The sequence below is a fragment of the Bubalus kerabau genome, chromosome 3 (assembly GCF_029407905.1).
Source record: "Bubalus kerabau isolate K-KA32 ecotype Philippines breed swamp buffalo chromosome 3, PCC_UOA_SB_1v2, whole genome shotgun sequence".
In the NCBI taxonomy this organism is placed as follows: Eukaryota; Metazoa; Chordata; class Mammalia; order Artiodactyla; family Bovidae; genus Bubalus; species Bubalus kerabau.
Window position 1 is genome coordinate 77,250,370 of NC_073626.1, and position 14,289 is coordinate 77,264,658.

The window sequence follows — 14,289 nt, forward strand, 5'->3', positions numbered from 1 at the left end:
AAGAGTTCCAGGTGTTCTGGATACACAGTAAAGTCTGTGAAACACTGGCAAGACCATCATTACATTCCCAGGTATAAAAGGAAAGATTTTAGTAGTTTGTCTGTTTGGAAAAGGGATCCTTAAACAAATGGCATGAAGAGTTAAACCACAGTCCCACTCCTGTACTGAATTGTTACTCTGCTTAGATATCAGGGGCTACAACCATACAGCACGCATGATTTTACATACGGTCATTGCGTGGGTACACAAATTGGCTCTCCTAGAAAACGCAGGTTCTGAATTCATTACTCTTTCATGTCATCAGCCTGGCCACACACTTCATTGCTCTCATTTGGCCGCTGCATCAGGATTGCTGTGCGATGCTCAGAGTATAATCACGCTATCAATGAACCGTGAATGCAAACTAATAAACATAATTGGAACTGATGCACTCGGGTTGCAATTTCATTTACCCTTCATACGTTCTCCCAAGTTAGGAAGGTACAATGGTGGAACACTGCAATCAACAGCATCCATTCGCTGCATTTGTATTGCTAAATGAAGACGCCAGCTCTGCGGGTCCCTAAAGAGATCATAATTCTTTCTGGCCCGTGTGGGAGTTCAGCCACAACCAACCCAGGGAAACATGCTTAGCATTTCTTGAGGGCTTTCCAGGGACCGCGTGTCATCTTACCGTGGTTGAGAACGCTGTCTTCTACCAGGACTTGCCACATGCCCACAGCTTGCGTTCGGGAGTGAACACATGGAGTCTGCTGCAGCATCCAGTCCACCAGCTCGGTCCCCACACAGCACTGTCTGAAGAGTGGTGGGACACAAAGGAGGGGAGGTCACCCACTTGCAGATGAAGGATGGGAGATGGCTTCTGAGAGGAGCCCCTCCTGAAGGGCTTGGTGCCCCTCTACCCTTTGGCAAACAAAGCACCACATGATATGGCCACAGGTTCTCAAACTGTTGTACAACCAATAAGACCACTCAAGTCACAGGCAACCTTCTAGGCAAGGCTGGCCAAACTTCGAAAGAGCATCATAAGTTGCAGCCCCAGGGGAGACAGAAGGGTTGCTAGGCAAGAAACATCATCTGGCAAGTGAATCCCAGGGTCAGAAACTCTAAAGCTGGTCCCAGAAAATTTCAGGGTCAAATGAAGTGTTAGTCTCTCTGTTGTGTCTAACTCATTTTGACCCTATGAGCTGTACCTTGCCAGCCTCCTCGGAGGATGGAATTCTCCAGAGAAGAATACTGGAGTGGGTAGTCATTCCCTCCTTCAGGGGATAGCCCGACCCAGGGATTGAACTTGGGTCTATTGCATTGTGGGCAGATTCTTTACCATCTGAGCTACCAGGGAAGTCAAGTGAAAGCAAAGCATAATTCTGACTTCTTTCCCCTGAGCTTTGTGAGGAATGAGTTAAGGTTTGTGAGGCCCTAGGAGGTGCTCTGTGACAGGCTCTGGATAAGTGCAAAATTATATACCACTTTCTATTTTCAAGTAATACTACTGAGCTTCCTCAGAGGGGTGTTGGGAGAAACAAGCAATTAGTGATGCAAATCTCTTTGAAAAAAAGTTCGATGTAATGAACGTCAGCACTTCGACAGAGCCTGTCATCTGAAGAGCTCCAAATGCTTTCTGTATAGGCATATACTCATCACTATGATGCCCCTTGGAGGTAAGATGGTCAGGATGGGCAAACTATTAATATGTGCATTAGTTAGGAAGCACAGAACCACACACATACACATATGTTAGGAAAGCTTCTGTGGGGAGAGAAGTGTTTGTGGCATGACTATTCAGTTGAGGAAATGGGATGATGTAGTCTGAGGGAGGAACCCTAAGGGACAGAGGAACAAGCAGAGAGTTACAAGCAGCTGGCTGCCTACAGCTGGGTCTAGGTCACTGGTGGCCTCACCTCCTGTGCTGAGGATGCCACCATCTTTGAGGCACTGAGGCTGGTTCCAGCCCGGGGAGTTCCTCTCTAGTTGAACTGGAGGGGATTCCTGGTGCTTGTCCATTCTAGGAAGAGCGTAGCCCGGGAGGAGTCATGAGCTCCAGCACCAGGTCTGCTACGTATTACCTGCATGACTCTGTCTATATTGTTTCAAATTTCTGGTCCATAATTTTTTTTTTTTTTATCTATAAAAGAAGAGAGGAGGGAAAGATAGCCTTGAAGGCCATGTCTGCTTCTAAGATTCTAGGAACTCTGAAATCTATCAGAGATCCTGGGATGTTCTAATTTGGGTCTGACCCACCACACAAGGAAGATGTCCTGAGAAGGCTATTAGATTTCCAGGACTGCTCTGATTACAGACTATTACACATTAGAGCCTAATGGGCAAAGAGGCACCTATTTACTCTTCGTCCTGAACCAAATGTATGATCTGTCGTGTTCCTCTTCTGATTTGAGAATTTATTAATGGGAAAAGTCATGTAAAAGTATAAAAAATCAATTTAATGTGGCTTTTAAGTCAATGATTACTTTTACTAAAAAAAAGCACATGGAATTGAGATGATCCCAGGGCTTTGGGGCCCTGGGACAGGGAATAAGGATCTTGTATTCAGAACAAAGACACATGGTGGTGCGACTTGTAGCTGATGGAATCATGGGTTTCCTCTCGATTAAAGACATTTAGTTATTTTAAGATTCACAGCTGACCTCTGGTGTGGTGATCACTGGGGATGACACTGCATCTGGGCAGACTTTGACCCCTAATGCTGCTGTCATGATAGAAGTGGGGAGAAGCAGTGCTTGGGGAGGGGATGAAATGGGAACCAAGATCTGGGGCCAGGCACTCAAAATGCCCTGCAGGAAAAGGAAACCACGCCTCATGGGTCATTATCAACAGATCATTAATTTGTGTCATAGGGTGTGGAATAGACTTAACACCTATGTTTCAGGGGGTTAAAATCTTACTGCTATGGAGCAAGATAGAGATTATGGTTTCTGACTTCTAGTTTCCAATATTTGTCACCAAAGATGACATCTTTAATGGAATTTCCCTAGCGCAAGTCAACACTTGGGAAAGCATAATCACATTTTAAATTAAGGAAAAGAAATTAAAAAGTAAAAGGTCTTTCAGCTGTATGAGACTTTGAGAGTCACTTGATTAGTTAAAGAGGTTGAGCTCCCTCCCTGAGGCCATAGACAGGTGTTTTAACCTCTACTTCCCTCCAAATTATAGCAGTGTGTAGGAACTATAGACTTAAAAAATAAAAAGGATAAACTTCCAGAGTTGAAGGAAAACGCTTCCAAATGTAATCATCCAAAATGGTAGCTGGTAAATAGTCATATTATAAGGGCAAGAGGAGCAATCTGTCCTTAGAGACGGAACATGTCCTTAGAGATGGAACATGTCCCAAGAAGAACATGCTACTGATTAAAATGTTTCTCAAATCCCATCAAATAGAATTCCAGAATTCTATTAAGAAGAGGCCATTCTAAATGTAACAAATAGGGCTTTCCATAGTGGTCCAGTGGGGAAGACTCTGTGCTTCCAATGCAGTGGGCGTGGGTTCAATCCCTGGTCGGGGAACTAAGATGCTACATGCCCTGCAGCACGGCCAACAAATTAAAAAAAAAAAATAAATGAAACAAATCATTTTGGTCTTATAAACATATTCCTGACAAATGCAAGCAGAAGAGTGTTAGTTTGCATGGAAAGCAGAAAAAGTGATCCTAAGAGGAAGAATTTGCCATGCATTTCCAGCTTTCCTTGGGAAGAGACTGGATTTTGAGGCAATATACGCAAACATTCATTGTAGGATGAGTCAGGAATAATTTTATAGGTTCTATCATGGTTGACAATCGCTAGAAAGATATATATCCTTTGTGGTAACTTTAAAATTTGTATTCTAGCTTTTCACTGTCTTATGAATTTGGTTCATGTGAATCAAATAGGTTTTGACTCATGCTAAGTCTAATGGGTTCTGAGATCATGTCTAGGCTAAATGAGAAAGAGGGCCCTACAATTGAGGAAAGAGGACTATGAGTCTGAATCATAGGTGCAGGGAGAGAGAGTGAAAGTTTATGTGCCATAAACAGGCCATTCTAGTTCCTGAATCCTTTTTGAATTGATAAAATCAAAAGTTAAAGGTGAGACATGAATCCTTCATTGACCCACTATGGTTCAATCATCTCAGAAGGTCAACTAAATCACATGGCCCCAGTCTTTATTATTTCTTAACTCCAGTGGCAGCCGTAATGAGTCTTTATTCCGTACGATTAGAGGTGTGAAAGAGTTGAATATCTTACTATATTCATACTACAATGAAATCCTACATTAGAAAGCAAATTACATAAAGGGCATTTTATATTTTTTTCCCTCCTGTATCCTTAGGGTTTGAAACACAATAATGCTTGATGCCCAGTAGGTACTTAACAAATGTGTAGAATGAATGAAAGAAACTTAGAAGTCAATCAACCTTGCTTTAAATCCTGGCTCTGCCACTCACTAGATTTGTGACTTGATCAAGGAAAACTATTTAATCTCTCTGAGTCTCAGATTTATCATCTGAAAAGTGGCCCTGTATCTACCCTATAGGTTGTGATGAGGATGAAATGAGATAATGTATGGAGAGTGGTCTTTCTTGTTCAGAGCTTCAAGTATAAATGAACACTCAGTAAATGTTAGTTGAATTTCATCTAAATCTAGTAGTTTTCCTAAAATATACTGGCAAACAGAAATAAAGGTTTTCATTTCTTTGTTCATCACACTTAAACCAATGTCTAAGCAAATTAGTTCAGAAGTAATTCCTGGGAATATTAAGGCTAATTAGAGTTAAGTGAGGATCCAAGGCAATCTCAGAAATTCTAGACCCTGGAGGATTATAAAACACGCTGCCTGTAGATGGAAAACAGGGAAACACAAGTTTGTTGTAATTTCACTATTTATATCACACATACCTGTATGTCTTTAGGTGGTATTTTCTATCTCTTATCATGTGAGGTGCTCGAGAGAGAATGGCGTTTCGTAAAATTTTTCCAGCCCTGAGGATCTTCTCTGAAGGAACCTGAATTTTCATCAAGTGAGAGGAGGGGGAAAGAAAGAAGGAGAGATTATAGATGGAAAACAAACCAGATAAATCTTTAAATCACTTTTCAATCTGACTCTGTGCTTGAAAAATACAGTTCATTCATACATATGCATTGCTCCCTTGTGTGACATGTCACTGTTTTATACTGAGAACCGAGACACACTGATATGTATTGTTTCTAGAAAGTGTATTTGCAGTTTCCTGATGTGCTGCTCTTACATATGGACCACTTCTCATAGTTACTTAAGAAACCAGCTCTGATGGCTCATCAACCCACCTACATCCCATTACCTTGGTAATGGTGTTAGCAGGACGAAGAGGAACGTGAGGTTCAATGAGAGGTGTCTGAAAAATAAAATGTTAAAGCAAAAGAAAATTAAACAAAAGTTCACTAAAGAAAATTATGGGTTGGGGATAATAAGAAACATCTATTTTCATAAAACTCAAAATAGAATTAAAAAAACAAGAGATAAAATCTGCCTAAAGAACTTGAATGCACAGGCATTCAAAGGGCAAGGTTAGACCACTCTATTTGCCAAAATTTAAATATAAATTATTAAAAATGAAAAAACCAAACAGGAATGATTAGATGTTTGTAGGCTTAATGAGAAGGGAATCAATATCTACTCAAAGCATAACAAACATCAGGGCAGAAGAAAAAGCAAAACAAGATAAACATGAAAAGAGATTAAAATGATCTATCTCAGAGGATAGAGAGAAAGGATTGTTTAAGAATGGAAATGGGTGATTTCATCCTCTCTCATGTAATTAAGATTCTTTTCCTAAAATCTGTATTTTTAGCAAGTTTTAATTTTTTAAATGATGCTTCTTGATGGTTTAACACACTCATATTCCTTGAACCCACTGGGGCAGCTAGGCTACCCTCTCTTCCATTTACAAAGTGGTATACAAAGTTTTCAGGTCCTGTGACTGTCAGAACTGCTCTAGGATTTAGAGAAAGCTCTTATAATTATCCATTCTTCAGATGAAGGTGCTGAATTGAAATTCCAGGGAAATGACTTGCTATACAGCTACACAGCTGAGTCCCCTAGTCCTACTTAATCTTCCTTGCTCTGTTTTTCTGAAATATCTGGTAATGGCGTTTCCAAACAGAGGAGAAAGACACATTCCATCCAAGACTGGTAGAACCATCAATACAATGCTGTTTATGCTATTTCCAAAAGGTAAGAGAAGACAGCAGATTTACAAACAAGATTGTTGTGGGCAGAATAATAGCCCTCAAAGATGTTCATGTCCTTATCCTCAGAACCTATGAATATATGAGATTACATGGCAAAAGGGACTCTGTGGATGTGATTAAGTTAAGGCTCAAAATAAGAAGACTATCCTGATGTTTCTAGGTAGGTTCAATGTAATTGTAAGGTCCTTAAAAGATGGACAAGGGAGGCAGAAAAGTTAGAACCAGAGAGCTAACAGTGGGAGTAGACTCAGCCTGATTTTGCTGGCTCTGATGGTGGAGGTGGACAAGGGCCAAGGAACGAGGGCAGCCTCTGGAACATGGAAAAGGCAAAACAACATGTAATCATGAGCCTCCTCTGGAGGCTTCAGAAGGAATGGGCCTGATTTTAGCCCAGAGACTAATTTCAGACTTCTAAACTATAGCACCATAACGTTATTCATTTCTGTTTTTTTAAGCTTGTGGCAATTTGTTACAGCAGCCACAGAAAAATAATAGATTATTATACTTTACACTAATAACCCTTACTTTTGCAAATAGAAGCCATTACACTGAAAATAAATTAGTAGTTTTTTCCTTTGTCCCAATTAAAAAAATATAATCAATGGGGAAAATAAAAATCAATATTAATTTTAAATATGTACATAAATGTATTCACGTCATGCAAGTATAAACATACACCTTTTTATCAACAGTAAATTTCAGATGAGTTGCTGCTTTTAATATTATAATAGAATTAAGAAAAAAAGGGAAAAGAATCCTATGTTTTAAGAAAACCATAGATGAGAAAGATTTGTTTAGAATGAAATTGCACTGAATTTAAACATTTTCATCACCTTGCTGGCATCTAGTAGACACTGTTTCCCTCTTGAAATCACTAGAGCACAAATGTCAAACAATGTTATAGTATTTTAGCAGCATTCTGTTTGCAACCAGCATAGACCAAGGAATGTCAATCTGGTCCAATTCAACAGCAGCTTTGAACAGAGCCCGACTTTGTTCTGACATAGCTCACAGTCTTTTATGGAAGACCTTTCATAGGAAAGGGACCATGAGCTCTGAGTCCCGTGTCTGTACCACCTCATCAAAAAAGACAGGAGAGAATTCTGTGATGCCAAATCACCTGGAAACATGTTCAAAAGTGGGAGACCAGCATGTATGAGGGCCCTGGAAATGTGTGCAATCAAAACTCTTGATTATTTCTGAGCCGTGAGTTTCCAGTATTCGTGTATCTTGTCTCTTTACATTACATAGGTTGGCTTCTGTCTAGGTTATATGTGCCTGGTTATAAACCCAAACTGTAGAAGCCTCTGGTTTTTCTTGAAAATAATAGCAGAAACCCACTTCTTCTTCCTGTCTTGAAAGAGAAGTGCAGGTATATGTGGTCTAGAGTAGACAGGAATAGGATAAGCTTCTTTTCTATGGGGGAAAAAATATCTATTTTTCCTTCACAGTGGTCTTTGAGAGGCTGGCTGAGCCAGAGGTCAAGAAGATGCCCATGCTCGAGAGTTAATGATGAGTGTTTATTCTTTGGTAGGCACTATGAAACATTATTTGAAGACTGCATCTTTTTGTTTCTATAGCAATAACTACACTTAAAATGCTAGCAAGTAGTCCCTAGGTAATCTATTTGGCTGGACAGTTCCCTTTTTGCTTTCCTGGAACTCTGAAAAGAAACTACTACCAAAGCTGAGGAAACATCGGACTTCAACCAATATTGTTCCTTTGATTTGCAACTTCTAACGGGGCAAAATATACACAAGATTTCCTTTTAGCAAGCTAATCTTAGTGCCAGTTCCAGGACCAAGAGGCTGTTTAATCTGTTGAAAGGCAGCATTCTCAAAACCTTCCCTGGCTCAGAGTTTTCAGGTTTGGAGGGCAACATAATGAATAGGTGCTTTGAGAAGGGGAACAGTCTCTTTATTTGAATGAAGCCTCCAAGGAACAAATGCAGCATGAAAGCAGAGAAAGTTTTATTTGGGTGGTGGAGGGAGATAAAAACTCATTTTTGAAAGGGACTCTGTATTCAGTTAGGCAAGCCTCTAGGTCCTAAGAGCTGTGTTGGTGCCTAGCAGCTGTGTGCTGTGAGGTAGGGGGCATTTGTGACAGGTAGGCTGGGTCCCTGGGGCACAAAGTCACTGCCAATGCCTGTTCAGAGGCCCCTTACACAGTGACTGTGACTTTTCTGCTTTTGTATCTGCTTACTTGTTTCCTTGTTAGTTTCCCTTCACTTTCAAGTAAAGTTTTTATTTTTGAGAATTTCACTTTTGTGTTCATGCTCAGTCTCTTCAGTCGTGTCCGACTTTGTGACCCTGTGGACTGTAGCCTGCCAGGCTCCTCTGTCCATGGGATATTCCAGGCATGAATACTGGAGTGGGCTGCCATGCCCTCCTCCAGGGGATATTCCCAACCCAGGGATGGAACCTGGAATCTCTTACATCTACTTGAATTGGCAGGCAGGTTCTATAGCACTGGGAAGGCCTCACTTTAGCTGAGCTTTAGCAAAATGAGGACAGGAATTTCAGTTTATAAATGATGAAGGACAACAGGAGAGGGAAAGAAGCAGGAATGTGGAGATTAGTGAGAATCCAAACAAGAAAAGCAGCCACAAAAGCAAGATCAAGGATTTCCTGTGTCAGCCTTTTACACGGGTTATCTTCTTATTACACCCATGTTTTATTGACAGAGTGAAGGCCAGCAACATAATGGACCTGAGCTCACACAGCTAACACCTGGAAGAGCTGGGAGGTGAATCCATGTCAGTTTTATTGCAGTGTCTACGCTGCAGGAACCCATGCCACCTGCTCTTTCCTCCTACAGACATCATGGCTCACACTGTGGGAGAGATAATATTCTGCTGAATTAAAGTTCACTGAGAAAAATGCTTCTACGCCCTTCTTGGTTGTCAGGAACCAGACTCAATCTTATGTATTTCCAGAAATAAGTGTTCACAGTGTCCTACTGAGATGACATGTTAGCACCATGTACCATGCTTGGTCTGAACTGACTTTTTAAAAAGCAATTTTGTGAAAATGAAACATTTGGCATCTAGGAACTGCCCTTCTAGGGCTGAGACAAATATATAAGGAACACAGGTAGCAGTCAAAGTCCAAGCAGGTAAACGGAGAGCAGTCTATTCCTGTGGAGGTAATTTAACCCTAGGAACTAGCTTCACACGTGGTGGAAGAGCTAAGAAGCTAAAGAGACAATGAGGAAGTCACCTGGATGCTAGCCAAGCAGGTAGCCCTCAGGACTGGGGACAGGAGGAGGAGGAAGCATTACTAGAGCCAAAATCAGGTGTCTGGTGGGAGCTGGATCTCCGAGGGTCATCCCTTCCTAGAGGACCAGGCACACGAGTGCAAGACTGTCCCACATTCAATCTCCCTTTAACCATAAACCAGAGAAATAAGAGGAAAATTTCATTTTATAAATGATTAAACAGAAGACAGAAGGAGCCTGTTGAGATGATAAAAGCTAGAAAACCAACTCTAAAAGCAAAACCAAGGACCCGCGGAGTTCAGACTCCTTGTGATGCACAATGGAGCACAGAGAGGGCAAAGTATTGCTTAGAGGACAAACAGCCCAGGACCCCCACAGAGGGTGTTTGCTGTGACCACAGAGTGGGCATAGGGCCGCCCCCTGTTCCACTCCAGCTCTCTCACCCTCTCTTCTTCCATGTCTTCCCTGCCACACTTCCTGTTGGGCCCAGGCAAGGAAGGTGGACAGTGGGCGGCACAGAGTGGACCTTCACTGATGCTTCCTGGGCTGGTTCCCAGGACTGCTCTATAGCTTGATTTAAAGCCAGAAAATGTATATCACAAATGAACCCTAGAAGAAAAAGACCCCCTCTCCCATTAAATGTCATACGTTTTAATACATCAATCATGTTCTGAGGACAAAAATTCTTCCTCCCTACCTGGGTATGAAAGAATCTGAATTGGGCTGTGAAAACATGATCCTCAAAAGCTAGGCAGAGAGGACAGATAAAGGCAGAGGTATTCAGCTTTCTCTCTGCTTTTCTTGGCTTTCTCCCCTGAAGACTTCCCTCAGGAGTGACCGTAATTGGTTTTTGTTTGTTTCTGGAGAGGAGATGCATTCTAGTGCTTTTTATTATGTTTATATTACTACTGAAAAGGAGAGGCAGTAAGGGAAAATATTCCTTTTGGCACCAGAGCCAATTCAGAAATACTAATCAGGTGATGAAAATACGAATTTAGCCTCTATTACAAGATGCACAATAACTCCCCAGTAGATCATAATGAGGTATAAGGCACTGTAATAGGCCTCATGAAAAACCATATTCAGGCCCTTTTCAAAGGGTGTAATTCTTTTTACTCCAGTATTTGCTCATAGAAGCCTTTTGCAAGGCACAGCATTTTAAGCCAAGAGATAAGAATAACAAGGTAGATTAGGACACAAAGCTCATGGCAGAACTCTGGCAACCCAGCGTAATAAAAAGTCATATAAGCCCACATCCAATTCACGTATTTAATGAAGGCATATTGTGTGCAGAGCAATGTGCTCGGCTAAAGGACAGACTCTGATAAAGTACCTGGCCTAAATGTGCCCTAGATCTTTGGGGGAAAGTAGAACTTTTTATGAGTTAAACAATTATTGAGAATCTGAGTCAATGAATAAATGGATTTTAAATTCATCTTTTCTCAGTTCAGGTGAGAAAATCTTTAGGAAGTAAGAAGAAACATTTAATTTTTTTTAGTGAAAATGATATGCTTTTTAGGAGTTACATTCCTTTATTTTGGCATTGTGGAAAAATACAACTGAAGTCTTAGAAATTTATATCTCTAAATCGCAGCAAGATACTCTATGACCCACTTCCTAGATTAATGGAAATAAAAACAAAAATAAACAAGTGGGACCTAATAAAACTTAAAAGTTTTTCCACAGCAAAGGAAATTATAAACAAGATGAAAAGACAACCCTCAGAATGGGAGAAAATAATTGCAAACGAAGCAACTGACAAAGGGTTAATCTCCAAAATATATAAGAAGCTCATATCAGAAAAACAATCTAATCAAAAAATAGGCAGAAGACCTAAACAGACTTTTCTTCAAAGAAAACATACAGATGGCCAATAAACATATGAAAAGATGCTCAGCACGTTCACTATTAGAGAAATGGAAATCAAAACTACAATGAGGTATCACCTCACACCAATCAGAACGACCATCATCAAAAAATCTACACACAATAATAAAAGCTGGAGGGGACATAGAGAAAAAGAAACCCTCCTGCTCTGGTGGGAATGTAAATGGTAATAGCCATTATGGAAAACAGTATGGAGATTCCTTACAAACCTAGGAATAAATATATCACATGAGCCAGCAATCCCATTACTGGGCATATACCCTGAGAAAATCACAACTCTAAAAGGGACATGTACCATAATATTCATTGCAGTAATATTTACAATGGCCAAGACATGGAAGCAACCTAGATATCCATTGACAGATGAATGGATAGAAAAATTGTGGTACATTTAATACAATGGAATATTACTCAGGCATAAAAAGGAACAAATTTGAGTCAGTTGTAGTGAGGCAGATGAACCTACAGCCTCTTGTACAGAGTAAAGTAAGTCAGAAAAAGAAAAACAAGTATCATATATTAATGCATATATATGGAATCTAGAAAAGCAGTACTCATGAGCGCAGTAAAGAATGGACTTGTAGACAGAGTAGGGGAAGGTGAGGATGGGACAGACTGAGAAAGCTGCGCTGACACGTATACACTCTCATGTGTAAAATCAGGCTTCCCTGGTGGCTCAGATGGTAAAGAGTCTGCCTGCAATGCAGGAGATCTGAGTTTGATCCCTGGGTGAAGAAGATCCCCTGGAGAAGGGAAGAGCTACCCACTCCAGTATTCTTGCCTGGAGAATCCCATGGACAAAGGAGCCATGCAGGCTACAGTCTATGGGGTCACAAAGAGTTGGGTACAACTGAGCAATGAACACTTTCACATGTGTGAAATAGTTAGTGGGAAGTTGCTAAATAACATAGCAGCCTAGCCTGGTGCTCTCTGATGACCTAGAGCCTAGAGCTGGGGGATGTGGGGAGGAGAGGGAGGCTCAGGAAGGAAGGGATATATATATAATTATGACTAAATATAATTGTCGTACGGCAGAAACCAACACAAAATTGTAAAGCAATTTTTGACCAATTAAAAATAAATAAAAAAGAAATGTATGTCTCACAATAATTATGATGAGTACCATTTTTTGGTTGAGCAGATGAAATTAAAAGAACTAAATCAGGATTGGGAACACGTGTACACCCGTGGCGGATTCATGTTGATGTATGGCAAAACCAATACAATATTGTAAAGTAATTAGCCTCTAATTAAAATAAATAAATTTAATTTAAAAAACAAATAAAAGAACTAAATCAGACTCATACCAATGTCATCACTCTGAAATAACTCTGTAAGTTTCCCATTTGTTAAACAACAGAAAATTCATCTATAGACCTCTTTGGCGTCTATCAATAGGTTTTGTTGTTTTTTGGTTGTTGTTGTTTTTAAGTTTTTCCTAATTCAAAATTGACTTGTAGATTTCCAACTTCAACTTGTAAAAACTGTCACTTCTGCTGTTATACAAGAAAAAGCTGAACAAGTGAAAATAACAACTTCTCTCAGGCTCATCAGAGAACTGACTATGTCAAGAAAACTGTCACCCTGAAATCTGGCAAAATAGGAGAATCCAGTCATGGCTGACATTTGTCTGCCTGGATTGGGAGCCACGTATAGGTAGGAATACTTAAACAGTGTTAAACTAAACCAGGAGGCTACTAGATTGAGGTGGTTCTAATGCCTAGAGGCCTGTGTAAGCAAACCAAAATCTCAGCCTGTAACTGCCTCCGGGTTCTAAAGTTGAAACTCAACCATAGCCAAGCAGGCTTTACACTATGGCCGATCAGTAATTTCCTAATTTTGCCTTCCTTTTCTCTATAAAATTACTCCTCAAGCTCCCACTGCTGGAGTGCTCCTAACCACTTCCAGTTTGGTGATGCCAGATTTGAATCAATTTTTGCTCAAATAAACTCAACATTTTTATTATGCCTCAGTTTATCTTTTAATTATGGTAATTTTAATGAAACTTGCTGGAGTTGAATGTGGAGTAGTTTGAGACTGAGAAACTTCTGGGGGGTGATCTTAGGTGGGCCCCACAAGTTTGTGGGTTTTACCCCCAGGAACGCCACAAGTCTTATGGTGACAATTCTCATGGCTCTGCAGGGGGAGGAGAAGGGTGAGCATTATGAGAAATATCCAAATAAATATAACATAGCCAAGCCTACTCTCCAAGGACTTTGAGAGTTTTATCCTACCTGGGGGAAGGGCATTTCTTTGTCTCTAGCCTCCTCCAGCCTTCCTGTCTCACCTAAGAGAAGAAAAAGTGGCTAAGAAACAGTTGTGAAAGTCCCATTGCAGGGACACAGGCCTACCAAATGACTGAGATTTAACCATAAGATTATAGGACTGCCCTTCCCACAAATGCCCCTCACCATGCCAATATAAACATAGTGGATTACAGCTGACAGACATTTCTATTCAGACTCTATCTAAGGAGGAGATCTTAGGGAAGCCCTAACACAGCAGAGAAGACAAAAAGGAATCAGAAGATTCTGGAATCTATATAGCTATAGCAAATATTAAACACAGCCCAACTCCTAGCCAGATTAACATAAAGCCTCACTCTGAAGGCTTATTTATTTCAGTTTCTATTACCCAATACATCATGCCTGGCTTTCAACCAAAAATTACAAAGCATGCTAGAAGTCAAGGAAAAACAGAGTCTGAAGAGACAAAATAAGCATCAGAGCCAGGCTCAGATGTGACACAAATTCTGGGATTGTAAGATGGGAAATTCAAATGAACTGTGATTACTATGTTAAAGTATTCCATTAATAATACTAATAAAAAGTAGGCAATATGCAAAAATACATTGTGTAACATAAGCAGAGAAAGAAAAACTTAAAGAGACATCTTCCTTCCTTCTCCTTCCTCCATAGACCAACCTCAGAGAAGGAAGAGCAGAAGGCGGATGGGAATTGGA

The 14,289-nt window shown here is 40.4% G+C and overlaps 1 protein-coding gene across 6 annotated transcripts in view; it reads right to left on the reverse strand.

Annotated features, from left to right (window-relative positions):
* The window catches only part of RAPGEF4 (Rap guanine nucleotide exchange factor 4), a 396,657-nt gene that overhangs the window by 94,889 nt on the left and 287,479 nt on the right, over nucleotides 1-14,289 (reverse strand). For 5 of the 6 annotated variants that reach the window (XM_055572210.1, XM_055572212.1, XM_055572211.1 and 2 more), the window contains 3 exons: nucleotides 5,315-5,368; nucleotides 4,893-4,999; nucleotides 674-795 (listed from right to left, as the gene is read on the reverse strand). In XM_055572210.1, the coding sequence (XP_055428185.1) occupies nucleotides 674-795; nucleotides 4,893-4,999; nucleotides 5,315-5,368 (283 nt within the window). Of the gene's footprint in view, nucleotides 1-673; nucleotides 796-4,892; nucleotides 5,000-5,314; nucleotides 5,369-13,561; nucleotides 13,615-14,289 lie in introns of all 6 variants that reach the window. The other variant, XM_055572216.1, reaches the window with a different exon arrangement.